This window comes from Chlamydotis macqueenii, chromosome 6 (genome assembly GCF_036417535.1).
Source record: "Chlamydotis macqueenii isolate bChlMac1 chromosome 6, bChlMac1.mat, whole genome shotgun sequence".
Lineage (NCBI taxonomy): Eukaryota > Metazoa > Chordata > Aves > Otidiformes > Otididae > Chlamydotis > Chlamydotis macqueenii.
In genome coordinates this window covers 40,183,839-40,198,334 of record NC_141561.1, presented here as the reverse complement: position 1 = coordinate 40,198,334, position 14,496 = coordinate 40,183,839, and the positions used below count along the sequence as shown (strand labels likewise).

Genomic DNA, 14,496 nt, shown 5'->3' with positions numbered 1-14,496 from the left:
TTCTGGGAATCCAATAAATTGTTTCAGGAAGTGAAAGTCTGTCCAGGCTAATGGAGCCGTGATTGACAGGTGGTTCTCATTACGGCGCCCATCAGGGGACAAAGTGAATTCCAATGTTATTTAAGAGGTTAAGTAGAAATAAGATGCAGGTGACAGCCCAGGGCTGGGGCATTGCGCACTGCTCTTCCTAAGTTGTTTTTTTTTGTGGAGAGCCTCTGCAAAATTTAAAATTAGTAGGGGCAGAGGCAGTTTGACAAATAAAATTTGGCCCTGCCGTGACTAACAATGAGCTTACCTGGCTACACATGAGAGAGAGAGCAAGGAAATGAAGGTTGCTTTGGTGGTTCTTGCATTGGAATGTTCCTGTTCCTTATGTCCATGTAACATCTGTCGAGGTGAGCTTCCAGCACTGGCTGCCGTGTCCTGATGCTCTTGAGCATCCCAGTGGAGGACGAGGAGGAGGACAAAGCGCCATGAAAGGCTATGGTGGCTTGTTCTTGTCACAAGCTCAGAAGATCCTGTGACCCTTTTCCTGAGCACCCACAAGCACATCTCTTAGTGTTCAGAGCCAACGCGACTACAGTTATACAACATTTATCTGTTGCTCGTGCTCGTGCTGTGGCGACTGATGAGAGCACATCACAAAGTGTTCAGCTCGCAACAAATTTGAAGTAATTTTGAATTGAAGTATGTGAGAGGCCACCTAGAGTTGGGTCAAGTTTCTGGGTGCGCTCCTTCAAGGTCTGAACCTAGTTTGAAAAGGAAAAGAAAAGGAAAACGCATTACTAGTGATTCAAGTTGCCTTGTGTTCCTGACCAGGAGGAATCTTAGTACCACCATGGGCTACAAAGCTGAAACTAAAGTTTGTTTCTAGCCTGGTTCAGCAGAAAATGAAGGCAAACTTGAATGCAAAATAATGTTGCTGCTGTAGACTATAAGCATAGACTATTAGCACCAAGATGTAGTTTAAGCTGTGAGGTTTAATGTAAATCTGTACGCATCCTGAAGACGCTAAACCATACAGACTATTTATTTCTGTATTTTTTTGTTTTCCTGAAGGCCCAAATAAGCAGCATCGGGTGTCTTGGCACTTGTGGATGAGTTGGGAAGCTGAGGGATCCGCTCTGAGTCACGGTATTGATAGAATATCGCATGGTGCGTGGTCAGATACAAGGATGTAATTTAGCCAGGAGATTCACGGCTGGCTTGCGGGTGGCGGCGAAACTCCCAAGTATGACGTGCGTAATAAATCTGGTTCGGCGGGGAATTAATGCGGTATTCACAATGATTATTTACCATGTGGAGTTCAGACGTGGCCGTGTGCGAGAAGTCAGTAGCGGTGCGCAAGGCGCTGGGGAAGGGCACTTGGAGGGGAGAAGGAAAAAACCCGCTTGCGTTGTTTCACAAGTGCGTTCTGGGCAATACTAATGAGAATGGCACTTTAAATGCAGGATTGATTTGTGATGAGATCGGCTCTAAAGAGTACATTTGTGGGATGATAACCTGATTGGTGGCACTGCCTCTTGAAGGGCTGAAGGGGTCTAATTGGCGTATAACGCGCTATAAATTTATTAGCGGCTTCTGCTTTCCCATTGGCGGACCGTTCCCTGCTAACCAGCAGGAAATTACCAATTTTCAGGAGTTAGTCACTCAAGTCGCACCGCGTCTGGGTTTTAAAAAGAAGCCTACGTCGCCACTCTTCTAAATCCTGGCGTAGAGCTTGTACATCTACGGCCAGCTTGGAAATCCATCGCTCCTGTAGTGGACAACTTGAGCACCGTGTGCTTACTGTCCAACTTCTCTCCTCCTTGGCTTGTCCTTCCTTCCCACCTCCTTGCCGCAAACCCACGTTGCACCAAGATCGTTAGGAAGTAACCAATCAGTTTGGCTGCTGTAGCTGCCACAAACCAGAAATTACAAATTTTTTGGGGGCAGTTCATGTTCAGAGCTTTGAGGTGCTTATGGATACGTTCAGCCCTGGGGCGTATCGGGCAGAAGAGGACGTATCCACTATTTATTTTTTTTCCAGGAGCACAATAGAAATATTCAGGAGCCAATGTAATTACTTCAGTGACTTTGCTTTTAAGATTGAGTCACAAATTAGAAAATAATATTCACATGTTTCTTCTAATTGGTAACAGATTAGGGATATTTTGTCTTTTTTTTTTTTTTAAATAATTTCCAAATGTGTACTGAGGAGGGATTTCTAGGGAAGTAGCTGAAAGAGGCATTGAGAGCCCTTGGGCAAGAGGCTTTAATTCTTTAATTCTGCCTTTAATTCTGGCACACGGCTTCTAAATCCCTCCACGCCTCTCTCCAGAGGTGCTCTCCAGGTGGAACTTGCTGTCACACTTTTGGCAGGCATCTCAAGTTTTTTTTCTTTTTTTTTTTTTTTTTTTTTTTTTAGTCTTACTTACTCAAGATAATTCTTCTCCTTTACTATTTCAGAAACGTGAGCTGATTTACCACCAGCCTTTTTTAAACTAATTATTCTTTGTGGTTTTAGAAAGGCATCAAACACCTGCGGCCCAGTAAAACCAAGGTAGAGGGGAGTCCCATCGCTTGCTGAATGGTGAGAATACCTTGGGAGATCTAGCTTGCCAAGATAGGCATTATTTTTATTAAATAAAAGCAGTCATTAAAAAACATGTCTAATGGAAAAGTCTGAGAGCATTAATGATTTCTGTAGAGTCCTTAGGGTCAGCAAGAGTTTTGGGCTCCTCAGTACAAGGAGGATGTTGAGTTGCTGGAGCATGTCCAGAAAAAGGCAACGAAGCTGGTGAAGAGTCTGAAGAACAAGTCTGATGTAGAGCGGCTGAGGGAACTGGGGTTGTTCAGTCTGGAGAAGAGGAGGCTGAGGGGAGACCTCATTGCACTCTGCAGCTGCCTGAAAGGGGTTTGTAGGGAGGTAGGTGAGTGTTGGTCTGTCCTCCCGAATAACTTGTGATAGGACAAGAGGAAATGGCCTCAAGTTGCAGCAGGGGAGATTTAGTTGGATATTAGGAAACAGTTCTTTACAGACAGAGTGGTCAGGCACTGGAACAGGCTGCCCAGGGCAGTGGTGGAGTCACCATCACTGGAGGTGTTCACAGAATGTGTAGACGTGGCACTTCGAGACATGATTCAGTAGGCCTGGTGATGTTGGGTTGACGGTTGGACTTGATGATCTTGGAAGTCTCTTCCAACCTTAAGATTCTGTGATTCTATGAAGAGGTAAGAGATGACCAAAGTAGCTGAAGAAGTAACCATTAGAGGTGTCATAGTGGAACAGGCAAAGGTGTGTTGGTGGAAGGTAGGATGTATTGGAGAGGAAGAGGAGGGATACGGGCTGTATTGGAAATGCCAACGAGGAGATGCTGGGAGGTGAGGAGAGCAAAGGGGAGAGCTCCAAGTCACTAGGAAAGAGTTGGACAGCAGGCACGTCCCAGGAATGGCACCAGGTACTCGCCAGCCCTCTAGACCTTCAGCTGCAAACATGCCTGCCTTCCACTGCCGACTTGTGCAGAACAAGCATTTCTTTTTATCTGCTTGCTGCTCCAAATGTGTTTTTCCTCACAATCTATACTTAAATACAACGTTTATTACTTGTATTGTCTTTTTTTCTGTCTTACATAAATCCAGCGTAATGTTAGGGTTTGTGGTTTTTTTCCCGAGTACTCCAAAGAGTTTCATCTTATTGCTTCTGCTGGAGTGAAGATAATATTAAAGCCTCCTGAAAGGGCTTTTGTTTGTCTTTGTAAACCAAAATATAGGGTTGCTCAGGAGTTATTGGTAACAAAGGATCAAAATTGTCAAGAAACCTTTTGAAGGTCTTTGTGTAGACCTTCAGAAGTTGTAACGAGACTGTCCTCTTCCAGTTCCTGATCCTGAAGGTCTTTGTGAAGACCTTCAGAAGTTGTAATTAGACTGTCCTCTTCCAGTTCCTGATCCTCAGGTAAGGATTCCATTCCCCTGCTGCGGTCTGCATTGTATATTGTTTCCATTTTGGATCATTGAAGCCACTTTCGTGCACTAAGCGAGCTCTAATTTGAGATCTCTTTGATGTCTACACTGCAAGTTTGTCAGCCCTTTGGGTAGACCTCCATGGGTTTTCTTCCCCCCCCGTCATTATTTATAAGGCATCGGTGCGCTCGTGGTTCTGCTCCTTCTCCACTTTATAGCGTTGCCAGCGGAGGAAAAGCTCCATTTCTCTTCTCTCATCTGTTTACGATGTGATACGTTCCAAAGCAGATCGCATCAGTGACTGTTACGCTATCCTTGATGTGATAGCGGCGCGGTGGGAGGAGCCGCCGGAACGCCCGTCGCCGATGTACATCCCTCTTAGGTGCTGCGTTACCCAGGGGCTGGGGGAACCTCACTTGGCCACCTCGCTCCCTCTCTCCCCCGCCACAGATTGTTGAGATTTATGCCTCAGAATACTTACATGTCGCTTCCTCCTCCCTGGTTTGGGTGAAAATAGCCAGATTTTTAGACATAAATAACCAAAGTTCCACAAAGCATTTCGTAATAATTCATTTGTAGTTCTGCTATCTGCTTAAAACTACTTCCATGTTTTGTGTGAAAATTGATTTCAAATGGAATTTTCGTTGTTTTTCTTTTAAAAAAGGAAAAAAAGTACGTCATGATTCCTTTCAAATAGTATTGCATTCAGTATAGCCTTCCTATAGGAGAAATTAATGTTAACAAATTGCAAATTAACGGAATCTTTTAAACTGTGAGACTATAGATCAAATTGTAAATTGAAATTTCCACTCTGTGTTTAGGTGCTGGCACAACGCGGTTTGATTTGTACACTTAAGAGATCCGGTTGAGTATGGTTACACATGAATAATGAAACGCGTTAGATATCTGTTTGCAATTACTGTTCTCTGCATATATATATTTATTTCTGCAAACGAGATACTCCTTGGTTTTAGCATTTCCATGGAAGTGTTGTGGAGCAACTTTTGCCTTTTTTTTTCGGTAATTTTTCTAGTGTGCCCGCATGTTGGGGTTGACCACCCAAGAAATGTGTGTATCTAGAACCACACAGTGATAACTCACTTATTAACCTTTTTTTTTTTTTTTGTAGCCAACACAGTGTTGTATTTTAATTTAAATTTTCCGTGGATGTCTATATGCTTGTACATTGATATTTAAGTAAAAAGAACAGGGTCGTGGACACCTGGTCAGCAGAGGATGGGTGGAAGGGAGCAGTCATTCATGGCTCTTGTATTCCAGATCCTCATCAGGTCTCTCCTTGCAGAAACCCATCTCCCTCCGCTGTTCCCAGTGCTTTTTAAATTATTTTCACCTGGCTAAGCGTTTAAAATCCTTAGAGCTCACCATTGTTAGGTTTTTTTTCCTCCTAAATGTTGCTGGTGATGCTATTTAAAAAAAATTCTGGGGAATTTTCTAGTGGAAAAATACGATTTGTGGCGTTCCTCAAGCTTTTTTGAAATCTCTAGGGACTGTTTTCATTTCATGTGGCTGCTGTGAAAACAAAAAAAAAGCTTGGATTTGTATTGAGAAAAGACTTAACCAGGGCTTAGGGACTTTATTCTCAGTTTAATAAGCCTTTTTTTAGGATCCCTGCTGTGTCTGTCACGTAGCTTTTGCTTAACTTTATACAGAGTAAACCTCGGATGTGGTATATTTTACAGAGTATACCTTAAAAAATCATTAGATTGAGTGTTGTGCAATGAAAACATAAGTCGGCTGCGATTTTCTGTGATATATCAGAGCCCACAATTGCGGGGTATTTGTCAAAAGAGCCCGAAGCCGGTAAACCTTGACGTCTGGGCCAGGCTGGTAATTAATGTGGGGCGGTAATAAATCCTGCCGGTGTTTTTTAACACCTAAGGGAGAGCTGCTGTTCACGCTGGGGCGTCGCTGGAAGAGCAGAAGTACCAGCTGGTTTGGAGCCCTGCGTAGGGCGGTTCTGTCGGAAGAGAGGGCAGGGGAAGCAGAGAAGCTCCGCTGAATCCAAATGACAATTACGCCGATGAGCGTCGTGCAAGACGTGATTCGTTTGAGAAGCACATTTGGCTTTGCACGTGCGAGCTATCTGTCTGTCGTGCCTGGTAGGGCTTTTTTTTTTCTCCTTAAACACACTGCTATAAAAGGAAAAATGGAAAATGTGGTGGTAGAGTGAATGGTGGAGAAGATCTTGACCTGTGGGCTTCAGAAACCAGCTCCCTGACAGCATGAGGGGCTTTGGGCATGCCTCTGATGGGACACCGCCTTCATTTGTGTCTTTTGGGGCCGGTGTTCTGTTTTGGTTGCTTGAACAGGTCTGATGGTAGGAGAAGTAACTTGATTTGGAATATTTCTACTGCGCCGAATTGTCTCGCTCAGCCTCTCCTGGCTGGTGGACAAAACTTTGAGAGCGGGTTGAACTCTGTCCTCAACCAGATGACTTCCCCGGCTAAGGCGGTGGTTAAATCCTTTCCAAACTGGGTTACTACACCGCTCCCCTGGAGAGCCCTGGTCCAGAGCCTGAGACGAGCCGTGGGTTGGCCTATCTGCAGCTCTCCTGTAGGATTGCTCTTCGTCCGTCAGGGGTGTTTAACTTGTAAGAAGTAATAAGCTTAATAGGTTGACTTTATTTAATTATTAATGATCCCTTTCTGTCCTTACAGCTCATAAAACACCCCGTAGGTTGGCAAAACACTCATAATATTGATCAGGAGCCAGAGAGATATTTATTTCCTCTTTACCCCGGCGCACATAAATCTTGGTCCTTTCCCTCTTTTTTTCCCTGGCAGGCGGGATTTACAGTGGCCCATTTCTTAGAAGCTTTTCGTAATTAAAGAATAAATACCCATCGGTCTTTGTTTGCTGTCTGGAGCCCTCTTGTTTGCCGGGGACCTGTGTATCCCCGGTGGGCTGGTGCTCCTTCCCCCTTAGCAACGCAGCCGGGGAGAGAAGGCATGCATGCTAGGAAGCAGTCAACTGCTAAGCACTTGCTTTGCAATAGAGCGGGGTCTTCTCCTGCGGAGAGAGGAAGCCACTGTGTTTTCTCAGCATATTGTTCCCAGCTCCTCTTCCATGCCTCTCCTCCCAGTTCCTGCTTTGCTTGGGGCAGGAAGACACTTTGGAAATTCCTTGCTGCTAGCCCTTTCTTCTCGCCTTCTCTTCTTCTCCCCCCGCCTCCTCTTTGCTCGTCGCAATTAAAAACATCAGGAACCCTTCCCAATGTTTCGGTCCCGTCCCCCCCTCCCCACCCTGATGTTTCTCTTTTACCCATCCCAACGTCGCATCACCGACTCTAACTGAAGCGATGCAGATTATCGGTGGTCGCGAAGGGGGTTGTTTTTAAACAACCGGCAAACCCCGGCACAACCGGCTGCCCAGCGCTGGTCGTTAGATGATGTGTGCTTCTTGAGTGCTGGACTACGAAGTTAATGGCGCATTCTGGGCCTCTCCAGGAGTTTGGGAAGTAGAAGGATTTAGATTTCCTTCGTTTTCTTGGAAGAGACACATTAACCTTGTCAGCTGGCGAGCAGGAGAGAAAATTTGGCAGTGCTTTTGCTGAGCTGACCACGTTACTACGGCATTAGACGGTTGTGCTTCAGTGAGCAACCAGAAACTGCGACGCATGGGCACAGCACACACGTGGCAATGCTAGAGAGACCATTCGGAGGCCTCCTCAGGTCCAGAATTGTGTTCTTTAACAAGAGAGAAGGAAAGATAAAATATTTCAGGAGGTTTTTAGTGTTGTTGGAGGCGTGGAGAATCAAACTTCACTTCAGTATTTCTGATGGTGGGAAATCAATGCTCTGCCGCGGTAAATACCTGCTGTCTGTTACGTTTCTAATGCAACCTTTCAAAGTTTCATTGAACCTTTTAACAAACAGTGAGTAATTTTAGATAACGAGCAAGTGCCACAACATTTTTGTCATCCTCGTTATCGCTTTGGTAGGAGCGAGGCTGCTCTTGCACTGGAGCGATTGAATTCTGATGGCAAGTTCTCAGGCTCTCCATCAATTCTGAGTTACGTGGGGAGGTGGGCTCCTCAACGAGCACCTCTGGTGCGAACCCACAAGTGGAGAACACAGTGTAGCTCCTGGAGCAAAGCTGTGCTCAAAGAAAATCTGCTTTTTATATTCCGTTGTGCTACCTAGTTAGCCCTCCCCCCTTACGGTGCCCGGTATTTATGTTTTCAGATAATAATGATGTGATGTGGCTGGCAGAGTAATTTAAATAATTGGACGTTATCTTGAGAAGCAAGCGCCTAATTAGATCAAAATAAACTGAGAACTGAAATTTTCGTCTGGTTCTAATAACCCCATACCTACGTAGAGCACGGCTGCCGTGGCAGAGATTTCATTATTCACAGTGCCGTGGGTGCTGAGAGTTCTCCAACGATGGAGGCTCTGCGAGAGCGAAGAGCTTGGTGGTACTTTTTGGCCAAGGCGTAGCGTTTCATTCCTCTCCTCGTACCGCAGAGTATTTTAGAGTCTGACTCTGTTGTATTTGGCCCTTGCGTCACCTGTGAGGTTCAAAGTTTGCGTCAGCGGCCTGGGTTTGAATGCGCAGCTTCGGAGATAGAAGGCTGAAAGAAAGTCTGAGCTTGTGGTTTTTCTTTCTCTACATTTATCTAGGAGTTTATAATCTATTCGTTCCTTTGCACGTATGCGTTGGAAAACTAGGGGCTAGCACGATGGCTGAGGAAAGGAGAAGTCGTGTTAGTACGTACGAGGAGGAGGCAGCTCAGGCATTCTCCTGTGTCAGGTATCATCGGGGCCATCAGGGCTCATGGTGACGTTGCCTCTCCAACGCACTGCCTCTAATCTGGTCCTGAGAAAAGGACGCTGCTGGATTTTAAGAGTTGAGTAAGAAAGTCTTGTTTCGGCTTCGACGATGTCAACGGAAAGTCCCTGGTGCTGAAGGGCTTGTTTAGAGTCAAAGTTACCAGAAAATTTGGGAAATATTTACTAGGTGATGTACATTTCTTCTCTTTTTAGGGATTGGTTTGGTGTCTTTCTCCTTATTAGTTGCTCTTCCTCACATTTCCTCGTAGTCTTGTTCAGTTGATTTATTTAAAGGTATGTCAGCGCTGGCTGAAATGAAACACTGCGCCTCCTCTTCCTGCTTATTGCTGACCGCTCCAATAATTCATTTTTTAGCTCATTAGCTAACAGGGGATGTGAAGAGTGGTCCTCCGGGGAACGGCAGGGAGGTTAAGTGATCTACTGCTGACAACTCTGCTCTTGGACTGGCCTTCCTTGGGGGAAATGAAACCTCATCCGAGACAAGCCGTGGATCCCAGAAGTGAAATTGGGACATCAGAGAAACAATTGCAGTATTTATGTCGTGTGATCGGGATTTCTCAGATGAATGCGAACGGCAGAGCTGAAGCTGTCCTCCAGGAAGGTCCCCAGGACTTCCCATTCAAAATGAAATGGTTTGTGCTGGAGATGTAGGGAGGATGTCCATGGACACTGATATTTTAAATACTCATTCAAAAACAGCCCTTCTACATTTTGGCTGTCCATGAGACATGACCAAGCGTGCTTTTCCTCCTACCTCTATGATGAAGTTTTGGTTTCTACCAGAAAGTCCAAATGGCGTATCTTCCTTGTGCCCAGTTTGTAGAGCTGAGTAAGATCTACATCTCATTCTCTAGCCGATGTCAGTGACGTGCTGCCCCCAAATGTCTGAGGCTTTTAAAACACCTTTATTTTTGTTTGTGATGGTGGCTGTGTTCTTAACCACAACCCTTCACATCGCTCCAAAGGTAGAATTTGGCCTTCATGAATTGAGTCTTTTAGTGGCCTACATGGTCAAGAAAAATTAGGCAGGTTTTTTGAAAAGGAAAGCTGAAGTGAGGACGGTTGAAGGTGAATTATGGTTTAAGGTGAATTGTGATTAGAAATGGGAGACTTGTGTAAAGCAGCTGGTTTTCTAAAAGGGACCTCTCTTCAAGCCACGGGGATCGTGGCAACCGATGCTCTGACGGGAGCCAAAACTTACTATCACTCAAAAGGCGGTCGGGGGGAAGGCGGGATTCATTTCCAGACTCTTGACTAGGCTAAAAAAAATTCATCAGTTGTATATCTGAGGTGTATTTTGCCTTTGGGACGTATGGGCGTACGGGAAATAAATTTCCTCGGCCCTGATGCGTGCCGCTGTTGTAGAAGAGAGTGGGTTGAATCACTTAATTTTCCAACCTGGCACATTTTAAACCTGCACTGGAGATACTGGTTAGACTCTAATGCCTCTAGACACGTTGAAAAAAACATATGAGATGTGTGCTAAGCCTCCTTGAAGATACTCTAGATGGATACCAGAACTAGAACAAGAATGTCCGTTTTATTGTAAATAATTTTATGTTGCGTTTTCCCCTGGTTTGGCTTTTTACCTTAAAAATACAAATAAGAAAAACGTGAATCAAAGATGCAATAGCAACCTAAGTCCTTTTCTTCCTCCTCTCCATCTGGAATACCTGACATGATACTCTCGTTATCAGATCCTGCCATCAAAGGTTAATTTGCATCTCCCCAGATGTTTTTTGGTTTTTTTTTTTTGAATGTGTGTGTCTTTCAGCTTGCCGGAGCCATTCAAAGGTTTGATTTAAAGGAGGCATTCTTTGTGTTAATTTTCTGAAAAAAAAAAAAAAAAAGCCCTGGCCCTCTCTGTTTGTAAGGTAAATTGTGGTGGGGGGAGAGGAGCGCAGGCTTTGGGAAGCTGGGCCTGAAAGCATCCCGGCAGGTCACAGCGAGGTCGCTCCGCATGTACCAGGAAATGATGCAAAACTAATCCAGATTTGCTGTTGGAAGGGTCTGTTTACATAAGTATTTAAAAACAGATTAGGGCTAACCCGACACTAGATTACTGGGAGCAGTGTAAACAGGCCTGAAAGGCCTAAACAGAGCTTGGCCTTTTGTAGCCCGGAGGAGAAAAGCTGTCACCAGCAGCAAGTTGCCTGGCTGGGGTGATGGATATGGTTTCGCCGGCTGGACAGGTTACCTGAGGTACCTTCAAATGGGGCTTTGTCTAGGCCTAGATCTCTTAGATCATGTAATTGTATGGAAATTTTGTAAATGGAGAGCTGAGGGACTTGTTTGTAGTCCTTGTTATCCTGTCACCCGATAGCCTCCAGAAAGCTTTTGATAGTTTCTTTGACCTATCAGGAGGAAATGGTGCTTCAAAGTATTGGTTTGGTGGCTTGCGTTTTGGGAAAACAAACAGCGGAACCATCCATACGAACGTTACTCGACTTGCGGAAGGTGAAGGCTGTGTCTTTCAGGGCTTGCTTTCCTGTCTGAAAGCGCAAGCCCAGGTCCTTGGTTACTCCTGGTCTTAGATACAGACATTTGGTGCATTTTCTGTAACGTCTTTTGCAGCCCGCTTTAACCCCTACGCGGAACCAGGCTGCCTGTTGTGTCTCTGTTCTTCGTGATGGTGAGGGTTCTTGCACTGACCTCTTGCCAGTCCTCAAGGAACTCCAGGATTTTTTAAGACCTCTTGGCTGTTGGGATTCTCCCCCCCCCCACACTGAGGGGGATCTCAGTAACGAAGACATGGGTGACACAAATATCGCTGCAAAGATAACGTTTGGGTGAATTGTTTCTATGAGGGCGCTCTTGACGAAAATTTGAAGAGGGGGTAATTTTCTTGTTGGTTAAGTGTTGTTTGCTAGCATAGCGGTAGCCAAACTGCCACCGCTTAGAGTCGGTGAAACCATGTTAGTGTGTGACCTATCTCCTTTGGCTTCTCTAGGGAAGAAAAAGAGCGCTGGATACGTGCGAAATACGAGCAGAAGCTCTTCCTTGCCCCGCTGCAGTGCCTGGAGCTTTCTCTGGGCCAGCATCTCTTGAGGGCTACAGCCGAGGAGGATTTGCGGACGGTCATCCTGCTCCTCGCCCACGGGACTCGGGAAGAGGTGAACGAGACCTGCGGAGACGGCGATGGGCGCACTGCCCTCCACTTGGCGTGCAGGAAAGGAAACGTGGTGTTAGTGCAGCTCTTGATTTGGGTAAGTTCTTGGTGCGCGGGGAGGGGGCTGGCTGGGTTGGCTTCCACTTGGCTACGTGTCCCTCAGCAGGACCTCCCAAACCTCCTTCCTGTGGGTTCCACAAAGCCTTTGCTGGTGGCCCAAGTCTAGATGTTCCCCATTGCATGTTCTCAAAAGACAGGAGTGTGATAAAAATGTGTATTTCTGCCTGGCTGCTGCTGGAAAACAGAGGAGAATGTGGGAAATGAGGAAGGAGAGGTTTCTCTAGCACCTTGTTTGAAACACCACTGTGGCAAATTTTGTCCCACACGTGAGCCTCCGCATAGAAACCTTGGGTGTGTGACCCAATCTGCTCACGTTGTGAGGCTTCTTCCTCCTCCATCCACAGTTAAATTCAAACTGATCTGTCTCAAGTCCTCTCCCTCTTTTTTAACGCTCTGTTGGCACCGCAGCCTCCAATGTCACCTCTCTTCTTTCTGTAGTACGGCGTCGACGTGATGGCACGCGATGCCCACGGGAACACGGCGTTGGCCTACGCCCGGCAGGCCTCCAGCCAGGAGTGCATTGACGTTCTCCTCCAGTACGGCTGCCCCGACGAGCGCTTCGTCCTCATGGCCACTCCAAACTTGTCCAGGAAGAACAACAACCGGAACAACAGCAGCGGAAGGATGCCCACCATCATCTGAGGAGCTCACTCGTGTATTCGCTGACCTGAATTACATCCGCAGCCTCATATTCCTCCATCCCCATCGCAGCTCTACTCTGTGAGTCTGGTAACTCTCCTTTTCCCTTTTCCCTTCGGTACATCCCTGGCCCATCTGGAAACGGCGCGAGGGGATGAGAAGGAGCAAAAGGGGCCGCAGAGCAAGCAAGTTGTTTCAGTGACAGCTCTCGACCGACGGAAAGAAGCGGGCGAGAGCGCGTGGGTTGAGCGGGACACGCCGCGCGTGGCACCGGGACCATGGGAGAGCAGCCGTCCCCGAGGCAGGGGGGGGACCACAGGCTCCCCGAGCGTGGAGGGAAGGGGCGGAGGGAGAGGCGAGCGAGAGGAGAAGGAAGGAGAGATGGTGACTTTCCGTAACTGACAGTTAAGCACATCAGTACATTTCACCTCTACCCGACGCGACGCCTGGATTTCATTCTCTTCTCTGAAGAGCTTGACGGCATAAATCAGAAGCAAGCACAGAGTTTGTCAGGTTTGAAGCTCCTATGATGGTATGTGTCAAATCAGTTGTAGCTAATCTGTCCGGGGAGAATACTGGCTTCATTACACTTGTATAGTTGAGTTCTTCCAGCGTTACCGCTGTTTAATAGAACATGATTAGTCATCACGGAGAAAAAAGCATATTAGCTGAGGAGGTAGTTACATGGCACGCTTCGGTGATTGCTTGGATGTGATTGCAATATTCTTAGAAGCATCATATTATCTCAGACATGTTCTTTGGAGCCCTTGGAGCCCTCCTTTCTAAATTCACTGTCATAATTTAGTATCCGTTTAATTTTTCAGTCCGAAGAGAGGAAATGAGTTGCTGAGTGTTATTTGACTGCAGTCTCCTTGGTGTAAAAACAAAATGGAAAAAATAAATAAGAGTAACTACGAAACACAAAAAGGAATCATGAAGACCGCTACGGAAAAAAACATTTCAAGTACATTTAGTGAAATTAATAAACGCATTAAATGCTAATATTTTCTCAGCCAGCAGAAGTAGGTTCTGTCATTTTGCCAAGGTAAATGTGTTGAGTTTTTGGTCACTCCTGTGATGCGTTGCCTAACTTATACAGATTTTTGTATTGTGTCTCTAGATTATATGTATGTAAAATCTATTTGAATAAAAAAAAACATAAATATGCATCGATTTTTTTTTTTTTGTACAGAAAACGACATCTCTGTTAATTTATAGAAACTCTAATGGATGTGAACTAAATAACGTGCGACTCGTTAGAATCTGTGGGTAACGGATCGTTGTACATTGGAAATATTCCCAGCAGAGGACTCTTGTTCTCATCGCAAGCCTTTGAGGAACTTATCAGAGGGACATCATGGCGCGTTTGGCCTGGGGAAAAAAAAAAGTGTACGAGACCTTTTAGAAAGGGAAGAAGAGGCTGTTTCTCAGCGCTGTAATTATATTTTACTCCAGAAGTCACAACGCTTTCCCAAGCCAAGACAAAAAGCCCTAGCCCCGGCCGCTGGAAGATCAGATTCAATTAAGTTCTCAGCTTCTCCTCTTTTCCACCAAGTAGGATGCTGGCGCGGGGAAGCAGGCTGTACAGTTTTTGGCAGGCAGAAAAGTGATTTTTTTGTTTTTTTTTTTTTTTCAAGTGGCATAAGGCACTGGGAAGATGGGGGAAGGGCGTATCACGGAGAAAGTTGAAAACTCGGCTGGATTTGATGGCAAAGGAGCAATTATGTGGAGGCAGTGAGGTGCACACGGCGTAGTGATTTGCAGATCTCCCTGCTCAGATGTGTTTCCCGAGCCTTCAGTGGTTGCTCTTCCTTGGGGCTCTGGATTTTATTTGGCGTACAAAGGGGAGCGTAGTCATTGCTAAATAAACTG

At 45.8% G+C, this 14,496-nt stretch overlaps 1 protein-coding gene across 6 annotated transcripts in view; it reads left to right on the top strand.

Moving 5' to 3' along the window:
• AGAP1 (ArfGAP with GTPase domain, ankyrin repeat and PH domain 1) overlaps positions 1-13,791 on the top strand; it is a 334,155-nt gene extending 320,364 nt beyond the window's left edge. For all 6 annotated transcript variants that reach the window (XM_086751069.1, XM_086751066.1, XM_086751065.1 and 3 more), the window contains 2 exons: positions 11,707-11,962; positions 12,424-13,791. In XM_086751069.1, coding sequence (XP_086607195.1) covers positions 11,707-11,962; positions 12,424-12,627 — 460 coding nt within the window. In that variant the 3' untranslated portion in view covers positions 12,628-13,791. The remainder of the gene's footprint in view (positions 1-11,706; positions 11,963-12,423) is intronic.
• The last annotated feature ends 705 nt before the right edge of the window (positions 13,792-14,496 follow it).